The 13,687-nt window shown below is 35.3% G+C and overlaps 1 protein-coding gene across 2 annotated transcripts; it reads right to left on the bottom strand.

Moving 5' to 3' along the window:
* Window positions 1-218: 218 nt before the first annotated feature.
* Window positions 219-12,963, bottom strand: man1b1b (mannosidase, alpha, class 1B, member 1b). 2 transcript variants are annotated; one of them, XM_051109593.1, is made up of 14 exons: window positions 12,573-12,963; window positions 11,606-11,752; window positions 11,388-11,496; window positions 10,889-10,986; window positions 10,600-10,748; window positions 10,402-10,493; window positions 10,040-10,219; window positions 8,859-9,007; window positions 8,538-8,726; window positions 8,247-8,437; window positions 5,656-5,776; window positions 5,379-5,573; window positions 5,146-5,277; window positions 219-2,800 (listed from the first exon to the last, which is right to left on the bottom strand). In XM_051109593.1, exons 2-14 carry the CDS (start codon window positions 11,702-11,704, stop codon window positions 2,594-2,596), a joined length of 1,911 nt encoding a protein of 636 aa, XP_050965550.1. In that variant the 5' UTR covers window positions 11,705-11,752; window positions 12,573-12,963; the 3' UTR covers window positions 219-2,593. The 2 variants fall into 2 exon arrangements, with proteins under 2 accessions (XP_050965550.1, XP_050965551.1); XM_051109594.1 differs by having other exon boundaries at window positions 12,653-12,963.
* Window positions 12,964-13,687: the final 724 nt, after the last annotated feature.

The raw sequence follows: 13,687 nt of genomic DNA, 5'->3' as shown, positions 1-13,687 counted from the left end.
GATTCAGAATTATGTTGATTTGTCAATATGCATGAGGCAGTTGATAATTTAAGACATTTGCACAACAATTGAGAGTGAGGCATGAAAAGCCCTTCATTTTAAATCTGTGAGATGCAGAAGCTCATTTGAGTCGAGCTGCCTTCAGTTTCTCACACAATGATAGAGGGAAATAAAACAGAAATAGCATACAGACAGCAATTTAACACTTCCACACTGTATTCTAAATAATCACAAAAGTATTTATTCACAAAAACAAATCGTAAGGTGCTTCACAACAGGAATGAGATGTGTAAAATAGATTGAATTCTCATAAAAACTTCATTTTCTGGACTGAAAATAGACATTGTCATCATTGCTCTGTATGTAAAGGCACACGCGGAACAGAACACCTCACCACAGCACGACATTGAGAAACCGGTTAATGCTCAGCCCTTGATGAACATGGTTCAAATGTACACTACCTAAAACTGGAGAGTATTAACATAAGATTCTCCACAGTGAGCGTTTCAAATACAATGCACATAATACATCGGCGATCTGTGTAAACAATAGGAATATTCTCTGGTGGTTAAAAAAAAGTTGTTAGCCCTGGCTACTATCAGACTTTTTTTTTTACATTCTATTCTATCGAATAGCTCAGGCCAACAAACTGATCTGCAATAAGTAGCGAAAAATGAATAACGAACACTCCACTTTTCTTCCTGCAAGAAAGCATTTGGAATTTTAAAGATTCTTTAAAGTTCTAAGAAAACCACCCGAAGAAAATAAAATTCAGTTTTTCATATTTTACAAAATATTCTACCAATAAGTTCATCATCCACACATAAAAATACTACTGACACAAACACATCTGATTTTGGTATAGAAGCCCGTTTCCGCCACTGAATAATTAAAAAAAAATTTATCTCACAATTGTGTGCTTACATCTCGCAATTCATACTTTTTCTCCCTCAGATTTGAGAGATATAAACTTATTTTGCAAAAAAAAAAGTTTGCGAGATATAAACTTTTGCAAGACTCGCGAGATAAACTCGCAGTTCTGACTTTTTTTGCGATTGTGAGTTTATATCATGCAATTCTCCGAAAAAAAAAGAATTGTAAGTCAGAACTGAGAGATACAGACTCGCATTTGTGAGAAAAGTAAAAACTGACATAATATAAACCCTTATTTATAAAAAAAAAAAAAAAAAAAAAAATTGTGCTTGATTAATGCTCTATTAAAAGACTGAGCAAAAAAGTCAGAATTGCGAGAAGTCAGAATTGGGAGATACAGACTTGCATTTGCGAGAAAAAAAAGTCAGAATTGTGAATTTTTCTCTCACAATTCTGACTTTATTTCTTGCAATTTAAGTTTATATCATGCAATTCTGAGATAAAAAGTCTGAATGTTGAGTTTATCTTGCAATTGTGACTTTATAAGTCACAGTTGCAAGCCTATATCTCACAATTCTAAGCAAAAAGTCAGATACAAACTCGCATTTGCGAGAAAAAGTCTGAATTTCACGTTTTTATCTCAATTCTGACTATTTCTCGCAATTCTGAGTATATATTATGCAATTCTGATGGGAAAAAAAGTCAAAATTGTGAGATAAAAAGTCACCACAACATGTTTTATTCAGTGGCATGGAAACAAGGCTTCCATATGTAGGTCCCTTAAAAGAGTGAAAACTGACATAAAAACCCTTATATATATATATATATATATATAAAAAAGCTCTATTAAAATACTTAATTCTGCAATCACAAAAAATGGGACCAAACTGAACAAAAATCTGCAACTAAATAATTATAATAATAATAATAATGGTTCATATGACCACTTTTAATTTACAAAAAATAATAAATCCTCTAACTATTAACAAATTCAACAACAACAAAAAAATTACATTTCTCCTATTCACAGGAATGGCATTAAAATCCTTCACAACAAGGTTGGGGTTTTTGTAGCTTAAAACAAAAGAAATATTTGAAATAATTACTAAAAACACAAACGACCCTTGCATGTGTTTGATCGCAACATGACGAGATAAAATGATACAATGCTACTTGATATCTCTACCAAATGTTTCAAATGTTCTTATAGGCAATATAAGCCCTGGAAAACAAATAAAACTCATGATGCAAAGAAATCATTTTTACAAAGCTAAATAGACCATTAGATGATGGCGAAAGACTCATCACCACAACAAAAACAGCAGTGGTTCTTTCACAAGAAAACCCCCAAAACACACCATAAAGTGCTTGCAGTCCCCATAAAGTTTCACAGTATGAACATTTCAGTCTGTGTGCTTGGGCTGAGAGACTGCACATACTGATTCAAAGGGCTAATTCAGCAGCCCAGCTGATCGACAGCATCATAAAAGCATAAATAGAGTAAAAAATCTGAAACTCTATTAATAGAAACACAGATTACTAATACAATCAGAAACTATGCATCTACAAACAGTTTTTGTCATGGCTGTTTTAATTTCCTACCAGTGATTTTCAATTACAAAGAGTTCCTAATGTAGAAAAAGATGGCAGTTTGGATATCAAATGTGTTCAAGGCCCTGAGAGAGATGTGTTTGGTTATGGACATGTGCTTGTGGGTCCATCACTCTGCCTGTGGCCATATGGGCAGAGGATGGGCCTCAGTGTTGAAGACGTACTTGTCTAAGCTGATAAGCTTGGGGTCCTCGGAAAACAGCAGATAGAAGTATTTGAGAGTCTCGCCCAGGAAGAAGCTCTCCATCTTGTCTCGAGGGTTGGGATTGGCCAAGTCACGGACGTTATTTATGGACGTATAACCGCCGGTGGGAACCTGTGGGGAGAGGGACACACAAGTCAGTACTGAGAGTTGTTTGGTAACATTCTTGTAACTGTTGATATAAACTCAAGGCTGAATGTGAAGTTCAGAAATGCAGAGACAGAAAGTGTAAGTGCGTTTTGGAAATGGAGCGAGGCAATGTTTGTATAAACCAAGAAATATGAGAAGTCAAGTAGCAACGTATCTGTCACATGAAAAATCACATGACAACTGAGCCAATGATATCAAAGTCTAGTTCTGACAAAGCACAAAAGTTTGGCTGTGGGCCAGTATGAAAAACAACTTTAAAAATGACACTCACAAAGCGCATTAGTTAAAGAAACATAAAACTGAGCATAACTAGAAAAAAAACGTGTTGGAAAAAAAACCAACATGACCTTTTAATTTTAATCAACTGAAAAGAAAGTTTCATGTCTGAAAAATGAGAAAAATGTTTTTGACAGAAATGTCCTATGCTCACCAAAGCTACAAAAATACAGTAAACTATGGAAGCCTGTTTCTGCCACTGAATACAATTTTTTTAAAAAAGGTTATTGCGACTTCTCACAATTCTGACTCAGAATTGCAGTATACAAACTCGCAATTCTGACTTTTTTTCCTTCATTCTGAGAAAAGTCACAATTGCATGATATATACTCGCAATAGCGAGTTATAAAGTCCGAATTTCAAGATATAAATTCGCAATTCTGAGAAATAAAGTCAGAATTGTGAGATATAAACTCGCAATTCTGTAAACATATCAGTCTTGTTTTTTTTCTCTCCTCAGAACTGGACTTTATAATTCGCAATTGCGAGTTTGTATCTCATAATTCTGAGGAAAAAAAGTCAGAAAAAGTTTCTATCCCACAATTCTGACTATATAAATTGTGCGTTTCTATCTCACAGTTCTGAGAAAAAAGTCAGAATAGCGAGTTTAAATGACAATTCTGAAAAAAAAAGTCAGACTTGTGAGATATAAACTCGAAACTGCGAGAAAAAAAAGTCAGAATTGTGAGATAAAAAGTCACAATTACCTTTTTTATTTTTTATTCAAGGGCGGAAAGGGGCTTCCATAGTAAACAAATTTATTTTTCCATATTACTGAAATTTTTAATTGCCGTTTTTAATTTTGTTATATTTTATAATGTAATTTATTCCTATGATGCAAAGCTGAATTTTCAGAATGCATTACTCCAGTCTTCAGTGTCACATGATTCAGAAATCATTCTATGCAGATTTGGTGTTTTAGAAACATTTATTTACAATGTTGAAAACAGCTGTGCTGGTTAATATTTTTCTAAAAACCATGATACAATTTGGGTGATATGAAATCCATTTTACTTTTTTCCCCAAATTCTACTTTATTTCTTTCCAAATTCTGTATTTTCCTTTTTTATTTATTTATTTTTTTTAATTTCTGGTTTTTATCCGTTTTCATTTTTCTAGACTCTGTTTTATTAGTTAAATAATAAAAATTAATCAAAAAGCATGTCTGATTAATTAAAATGGACATGAAATGTACACAATTTAACACCAATTTATTAAAACTAAAACAAATTTTGAAGGCCCTATGAAATATGTTTAAACTTATCTTTTCAAATTCAGTTTTATTTTTTTAATTATTATTATTTGTACTTAATTCATTATTATTTTAATTTTCCATTAATTTTTGGATTCCATTTTAATGGTTTCATTAAATTAATTTTAACTAATTTATTATTATTATTATAATTATAATTATAATTTTAATTATTAGCTTTTTTTCCCCCCTGAAAGATTGTGTTGTGTATTTATTTACATTTTTCTGGTTAATAAATTCTGGTAAATATTCCTTTAAAAAATAATGCTTTAATAATAATTTTATTAGTAGTAGTACTGCTATTATTTTTACGTAATATATTACTGTCACAGTTTCTTCAAGTAAACCGAACTTTAATTTTGACCGGTTGAACAGTATGTATTTGAAATATCTTTTGTAACATTAGAAATGTCTTTACTGTTACTTTTGATAAATTTATTGAATCTCTGCTAAATAAAAGTATTAAAAAAAAAAAAAAAAAAAAAAAAAAAAGTTGAACAGTAGTATAAACAATTAAACTGTAGAGCAATGGGACTGTAGACACTATTTTCTGGAAATCATGCAGAAGCATGAACTTCAAAAATCCACCAGAAACGGGACACCATCTGGACACCTTTTAAAACAACGCAACTTGATGTGCACTCATTTCAATCTCGCATGCTATTTACAATGGAAATTATGTAAATGTGGACGCAGTGCACAACATCTACCTTCCACTGTTTTGCATGTTCTAAAACGCCTGAAGGTGACAGTGGAACTGTTTCATCACTCTCTCACATACCCTTGTGTACTTATTGAAGTTCTGTAGGATCTCCCAGCCCCACTGCTGGTACTTCTTATCCTTGGTGAATCTGTACAAGTAGAAGAGGCTCTCTACAGTTTCTGGGCGCAGAAGGTTATGGCGGTCTGCAATCTGTAAGACATTATGAGATCACAAAAACGATTTCATTTCACATGCTCATCAAACAAACACCTCTTTCATAGCCACAAGCTGAAAGCTCTTCCTGAGCTCACCTTTACGTCGACATCCTGTGGGCTGCCCTCATGCATGTTGAAATGAGCTATCTCTGGACTCAGACCTGTCTCCATCTGGGCATACATCTGGTAGCAAGTCTCTATCAGCTGTTTCGCCAGCTCCATATGATCAGCAGGAAGCCCGTAATGTGCTCCGAGTGCCAGTGTGCCAGGCAGGAAACAAACCAAGTGGTCCTGAAAGAAAAAAGACAGGGCTACATGAGCTATTTGATTCTTCTGGGCTTGAGGGCTTGTTATTCTGTGAGAACAAACATACCATTTTGGGACTGAAATGTCCATGGGACAGCTCTCCTACAAATGTAAGGCCGGAAGGAGTAGACTTCCTCAGCAGGTTCTTCTTCACCCCTTCCACAGCCTGCAGGTAGTCATCTAGCAATCTGAAAAATGGGAGCACAAATAAATCTTTGATAAAATAAATCTCTAAACTTGAACCGTTGTTTGCTGACAGCCGTAGTTTAAAGGATTTTTTCTTCCAGAATTAAAATTTCCTGATAATTTACTCACCCCCATGTCATCCAATATGTCTGATTGTCTTTCTTCAGTCAAAAAGAAATTAAGGTTTTTGAGGAAAAGATTCCAGGATTGTTCTCCATATAGTGGACTTCAATGGGACACAATGGGTTGAAGGTTCAAACTGCAGTTTCAATGCAGCCTCACAGGGCTCTACACAATTCCAGCCAAGGAATAAGTGTCTTATCTTAAAAAAAATTACATACTTTTTAACTACAAATTGTTATCTTGCACTAACATGACCTCACTCACGCGTGACGTAGCTGAAAATAGTGTTTACAAAGTGAACATGCAAAGAAAGTAGGGCTGGGCGACTTTTCTGATTTTAATCGATTAATTCAAAATAAATGTTTTGCCATAATTTTATTTTTTTTTAGAAATCGAGGAATCGCAATTTTGAATAAAAATATTACCAAACGTTTGAATTAGACACTTTAACAATACGTCAATGATAACGGCGCAATAACAACGCAATGTCAGCGCTCATGTGACACGCTCATATCGCTAGGCACCATTCACATAATGGGCTTTTGTGTTGGCAAAGTTGCAACATTGGCAGTCGAATAGGAAAAACTTGTAAGATAGGAGTGAACTTCTTTTAACTTAAGGGTCACATTTTTAGAATTCCATGTCATGCATGAGATGCTGCAAGAGACACAAGTGCAGCGTCCATGTTTACGTATAGTAAAAAAATATAAAAGCAGCGCAAAAAAAACTTGTAAAGAACTACTACTGTATGTCTGATATTTCATGTTTGCATCATGGTGACAGGCCGAAAGCTACTGTTCATTGTTTTTAAAGGAACATTTGTAGTTAATAATAGTCTACTGGTGTTATACCTTCAGATATTCTGAATTTGAATTACCTTGACTTTTGAAATTTTTTTAAAGCATTTTCCTCATATTATTTCTGAAGATATATTATGTATAAGACAAGTTTGTACAAGATGTAGTAGTAGTTCAAGCATCTTTTCTGCAAAGATATTTAACTAGTGATTTGTTTAACATTTACATCATGCTGACAACTTCATGTGGTGCATTTTTAATAGAATTTTCTAACTAGAAGGTTAATAAAGAACAAATTACTTAAATCATGTTGTAGTTAAATTTTCATGTTGAATTGTTAAAAATCGTTAAAAAAAAAAAAAAAAAAGAGAGATTCTGTCAACATTCTGGGGGACGAAAAAAAAACTAAGATTTAAATTTTTTGCCATATCTCCCAGCCCTAAAAGAAAGTCAAACACTGTTTACACATACACACACACACACGTTTGGTTTATTATCTTTGTGGGGACTCTCCATAGGCGCAATGGTTTGTATACTGTCCACACTGTATTTTCTATCCCCTTACCCTAACCCTACCCCTAAACCTAACCCTTACAGAAAACTTTCTGCATTTTTACTTTCTCAAAAAATCTCATTCTGTATGATTTATAAGCTTTTGTACCCATGGGGACCACAAGCCGGTCCCCACAATGTCAAAAATTTCAGGTTTTGCTATCCTTGTGGGGACATTTGGTCCCCACAATGTAGCAAAAACAAGTACACACACACACACACACACACGTTTGGTTTATTATCCTTGTGGGGACTCTCCATAGGTGCAATGGTTTTTATACTCTCCACACTGTATTTTTTATCCCCTTACCCTAACCCTACCAGAAAACTTTCTGCATTTTTACTTTCTCAAAAAAAACTCATTCTGTATGATTTATAAGCTTTTGTACCCATGGGGACCTCAAGCCAGTCCCCACAATGTCAAAAATTTCAGGTTTTACTATCCTTGTGGGGACATTTGGTCCCCACAATGTAGCAAAAACAAGTACACACACACACACACACACACACACACACACACACAAAAAAATGAAGTTGGGGGAGAAAATGAGATGGAGTTTTTCACCCCACCCTTCCTTTTTGAACCAGAGTACACCGACAAAGAACTAACCACGTGTGACTTTTTCAACACAAAGACGGATATGCATCGCACAGCTATTGCAAGACAGGATTTGTGGTTAAAATTTTTTTTTTTTTTTTGATGAATGACCAATTGTTTTGCTAGATAAGACCAATATTCTTTGGCTGGGATCGTGTAGAGCCCTTTGAACTGCATTAAAACTGCAATTTGGACCTTCAACCTGCTGGCTCCCATTGAAGTCCACTAAATGGAGAAAAAAGCTGGAATGTTTTTGTCGAAAACCTTAATGTCTTTTCAACTGAAGAAAGAAAGACATGGATGCTTTTTGACTTAGTATTAGCACTACAGGCTGTCATCATACCACGGCTAAAAATATTGCATTTGCTGTTTGAAGTTCAAACATGTAGAGACTCTACTTACTCTTTCTCGGTCTGGCCTCCTTGTATCCACTGCTTTAGCAGGTACTCATAGTAGCTGTCAGCCCTGGCACCCAGTGTGTACATTCCCTGATGGGTGAACAACCCATTGTTGGTATTGATAAACATCGGCACTAATCCATCCTGCTTTCCACTGAGTTTATGCACCTGCTTCATCACCTCCATTACAGCCAGCTACAGAAAGAAAGACAATGAAAAAAGTAACCACTTGTTCTTATGAAAACACAATTATTTAAATGAGTGTTCTGGGTCTTAACTGAAAAGTTGTCTTGACCTTGTATTTGGGGTCTCCAGTAAGTCGGCTGAGCTCTCTGAACTCTAGTTGAATGCTTGTGACCTCAGCTACAGTACTGTCTGAAGTCCACTGTGGAGGATGAGCTGTCCCCTTTCCAATATTCACATCCGAATAAGGGATTTTTGAGGCAGTGTTAAAGGCAGGCATCAGTCTGGAGCCTATATCTTTCTGAAAAATGAGTCATGTGATAAAAATACCATCAAATCACCAGAACATAGTAACAGGATAAAGAGAAGCTTTGAACTCTGGGGATTGAAGACTCTAGCACTTTCATCAACATGCGCTCTCGTTCTTACTCACAGCTTTCTCCAAGAACAAGGAGTCTCCGGTTAAATGGTAAGTACTCAGAAGGCCACCCAGTATACGAATGGTGCTCTCAAACAGATTAACATCCACGTTCTTATCAAATGAGAGCTCTTTGGCCACCCACTGCCTAGCCTCTGCAAACTCTGTCAACAAAATGAAGGTAAATGAAGTTAACCAAATTACACAAAGTAAACAGCTCAGTAAACATCAAAAAAGGCAGATAATTTAAATGTGAAGTATGCAGCATTTCTACATAGAAATATTTCCATCTCAATTAATACGAAGACATAGGCATAACTATTAAGTAATTTCTTGATTGATAACCTAGAAAAGTGTATATATACACTACCAGTCAAAAGTCTTTGAACAGTAAGATTTTAATGTTTTTTAAAGAACTCTTATCTGCTCACCAAGCCTGCATTTATTTGATTCAAAACTACAGCAAAAGCAGTAATATTGTGAAATATTTTTACTATTTTAAATAACTGCTTTTCATATTTAACTGCTATTTAAATATATTTTAAAATGTAATTTATTCCTGTGATTAAAGCTAATTTTTCAGCATCATTACTCCAGTTTTCAGTGTCACATGATCCTTCAGAAATAATTTTAATATGCTGATTAGCTGTTCAAGAAACAAAAGATTTCCATTTCAGAAAAATGCTGTTCTTCTGAATTTTCTATTCATCAAAGAAAGCTGAAAAAAAAAAACTACTCAGCTGTTTTCAACATAATAATAATAATAATAATAGGTGTAAATAATAATTATTATTAAAATAATAATAATAATTATTATTATTATTAATAATAATAATAATAATAAGGTTTTTGAGCAGAAAATTAGAATATAAAAATGATTTCTGAAGGATCATGTGACTGCAATAATAAAAACATAATAACACCAGATATAATAATAACATTTTAAAATATATTTAGATAGAAAACAGATATTTTATATTTTCAAAATTTTACTGTTTTTGCTCTACTTTGGATCAAAAACAGCAGGCTTGGTGAGCAGAAGAGGCTTCTTTAGAAAACATTAAAAATCTTACTGTTCCTTGTGACTTAAACTGGATTTTTTCCCCCCTCACAAAATCCTGGGAAAATGAGACAGAAAAAAAAATCTTGGTCTGTGTTGGATTCTATAATGTATTTTCTCTAGCAAACTAAATTACCTTCTTTGAGACCCAAGATCCACATGGTGTCCAGAGCATCAATTAGGGTCAGTCCAAGTCCAAACCACTCTCCATATGATTTAGAGACCGGTTTTAGTTCATCGTGACCCCAAGCAAAGTTCTTGTAACCCTTCCAGGCATGTCTAAATGCTTCTCTCACAGCCTCCAGCCTGCTTTCAGCTGAAAAAAGCAGAAACACAGGGAACAGCTGCTTCAGTGCAACCCATAAAAAGAAATAAATGAATTCGGCAGATCAGCTGCATAAAATGGGTTTATATTTAGAAAGCATTAATAGATCAGGCAACCGGCTCTTTTCCTGTTCAATATCAAAACAATAAAAGGTAGCTGACAAAATGACAAACCGAGTGCTAATGAAGCTGGGTCTTCTTGGATTTCGGTGTCTTTGGTGTCAGTATCAGATGCCTGCTCATCTTCTATCACAGCTCCACGCCAACTACACATGTGAGAAATAAATTACAATAATAAACAGCAGAATTATCAAGTCCTGTATACTACTCAAACTCACATTACACAAATATGCCTGACATCAAAAATCAAACCTTATGATTTTATTTCCTCCTTCAGATCCTTTATCGACATTCTTCAGGTCCAGTCCTTTATTTTGTACTCCAAACAGACTTGAAATATTTGTTTTGGTTTGCGAACGATTCTGCAAAACAGGAGGTCCACGTCTATGGTAGTCCTTTTTCTGTTTTTCAAAGAAAAAACAAGTTACTTCCTCAAACCTCAAATAGCAGCACAAAGCACAGCCTGTAACCTTGAGTTATCAGGTTTCTCATAAAAAAAGGCCATCCAAAAAAAAGCAAGAAACAAATAGGTCAAGCTAACCTCGGAGGGCAGCTCGGGAAGAATGGACCTGTACTCATTTTTCAGGTTGACAACAAATGGCTGTTTCCCATCGTACGCATTCTCCCCTACAACACCATCTGAGAAACATAAACAAAGATAAGGTATAATTAGCTCTTAACATAGATAATGGGTTAAAGTTGGCATGAAATGTAAACTGACTCAGTCTTTTTATAAACACGTTACCTATCTGATTGCGAACATATGTTTAATTTTCTTCTGCCCTTGTAATTTTTAATTAAAATCAGCAAATCAACAAAAGACTCCTCCTGTCATTTCATCTGCATAATACCTATGCCTTTATTACAACTGACTAAAAGCTTGCATTCAGATCGGATTCATTTGGATGTACTGTATGTGGAAGAAAATCTGTTATATCACAACTTTAAAGTGGCCATATCATAATTTTTTGTGCATTCTCCTCATTTTTCAACAAGACAATTTGGAAGCTCTTTTTCAGTAGTTTTTTATAGCATCTCACCTCTCAAGTGCCCTGTGAGAGTGGGAGATGTGGCTATTCCACAAACCAGCAACAGCATCAGCGTAAACAGGATCAGGCTGCGCTGCAATCTGGACAGCTGTTTCCATTTCTGGAGACGAAGCAAAGATTATTGTAGTATCGCATTTTTGTAATCAAATGTTAGGCAAACCAATCACACTAACCTACAGATGGGACTCAAAACTGAATGCTAAACCCACCCTCCAGCAGGACTGCCGGCGCCACTGCTTGCTGTTGGAGTAGCTGCCGCTTTCACCGAGAGTCAAAGATACAAAATCTTTTCTTGATGGAGGCAGCATGATTTCCTTACTCTCTCCAGGCGGTTCATAAACTCACTGACCGAGTTTCTGTGTACAGAGAGAGAAAACAAACTTTGTCTAAAAACACAGAGAGCTGCCTACCTGTACAACATTTCTGGGTTGAGCATGATGGTCAAAAGTGCTGTCTAGGTAGGCAGTTCACTAGGCGTTAGGACACAACCAGTCTTGACAGTAGCTGCGTGGGCAGCTGACTGGCACATACAGTACTGATAACAGATTCAGAAAAACGTTTTTAACGTTAATATGTTTAAAGACTAGGACGGCGTAACGAAATCATGATGTATTTAAACATTAAGAAAAAAATAAGAACATTTTAAAAGCTAATTTTACAGAACAAGCCTAAACCTGCAGCTCATTGTCAACTAATGACACGGTTAACAATTGACATCAAGACAACGATTGTCCAAGCAATCCTAACGATATACAAACAATACAACAGTATTTAAATCGCTGACTGATTCATTCTTTATTCCACAACCACTTCGACTGATTCGTTCAAAAGAACCGAGTCATAAGAGTCATGCGTTCCCATTTCAGTTAGTCAGAAAACAAAGTCAGAGTATTTTAGCACGGTATCACTCCGTAGCGGCAGAGAAAACGAATATAAAGAAAATAAATTGGTTTCGGTAAATTATATTTTAAAAATAAAACCCCAGAACTGATTCAAAACCCGTTCTCGGTTTCCAACTCGATCGACTTAAGTGTCAACTGTCAGACAACGCTTTCTCACCAACTAAAAATTGACTGAAAATTATATATATCTGGTATTAAGAACTCTTAAAACCATTTACAGTTTATTTAGTACAAAAACCATCCGTTTCTCCATTTAGTAATTAATGAAACTCACACTGGTTAGTTTTCTCCGACGTGTACGTAACGTTACATCCAGGATTAAGCGCAGAGATCAGACATTATCAGGACATTCACCTCTCTTCCTGGAGTCTGCCGAGCGTCCAGCTGTGTGAAGCGGAGCTCTGATCGGCTCAGGATATCACGACGGTCCGAGGGATCACTGAAGGGCCTATAGCTCACCAGCGATCACTCACACACACACAAATCCCTTTCGACTCTCCAACTCTGCCCAACACCTTGCGACTTTGCAAGCGATACGTCTGAAAATCCTGAAGGACTAAATGGAGCATACTGCAGCCATTTTCTCAGCTGAGGATTTCCTGGAGACGAAGACAACCCAGCTGTAAGGAGGCGTGTTGTACAGTATACTAGCAACTTGTGGATTTTCCAAATAATCCTCCAGAGGGCGCCAGGCACACCGCAAACTGGGACCAATCAGAAAGAGGAACCTAAAAACCAGTTGTTTGGTCCATCTAATATTCACCACACAATCCTACAGGTTTATACTACAATGAAATGGTTCTTTATACTGAAAAAACGTAGTTGACTATGTTTTTTTATATATTAGATTTATTTTTAAAGAAATTATTATATATTTTTTCTACAAAAATTGAATAAATTAATCAGTTTTTGCCATAGGGTAATCCAGAAAACGTTTCACCGTTATAATATTTAGCTGCACAATGTCAACAGTGTTGATGAGCAGTGTTTCTTGATCACCAAAAAGCATATTTAAAATATTTCTGAAGGATATAACACTCGTTTCTGCCACTTAATAAAAAAAATGCAGAAAGCAAGAATGCAAGCTATAAAGTCAGAAGTGCAAAATATAAACTCACATTTCTGACTTTTTTTCCTCAGAATTGTGTGATATAAACTCACAACTGTGAGAAACAAAGTCCGAATTGGGTAATATAAACATTTCTCAGAAATAAAGACAGAAACTGACTTTTTTCTCACCAGTGCAAATTTGTATCTCGCAATTCTGACTTTGTTTCCTCAACTTGAGAGATATAATGTCAAATTTTGAGGAGAAAGATTATATTTTCTCAGAATTGCAAATTTATATCTCACAATTCTGAGAAAAAGATGAAAGGTGAAAAGTCGCAA

The sequence above is a fragment of the Labeo rohita genome, chromosome 5, assembly GCF_022985175.1.
Source record: "Labeo rohita strain BAU-BD-2019 chromosome 5, IGBB_LRoh.1.0, whole genome shotgun sequence".
NCBI classification, from domain to species: Eukaryota; Metazoa; Chordata; class Actinopteri; order Cypriniformes; family Cyprinidae; genus Labeo; species Labeo rohita.
The sequence above is the reverse complement of the archived record's forward strand: the minus strand, read 5'-3'. Positions and strand labels throughout refer to the sequence as shown.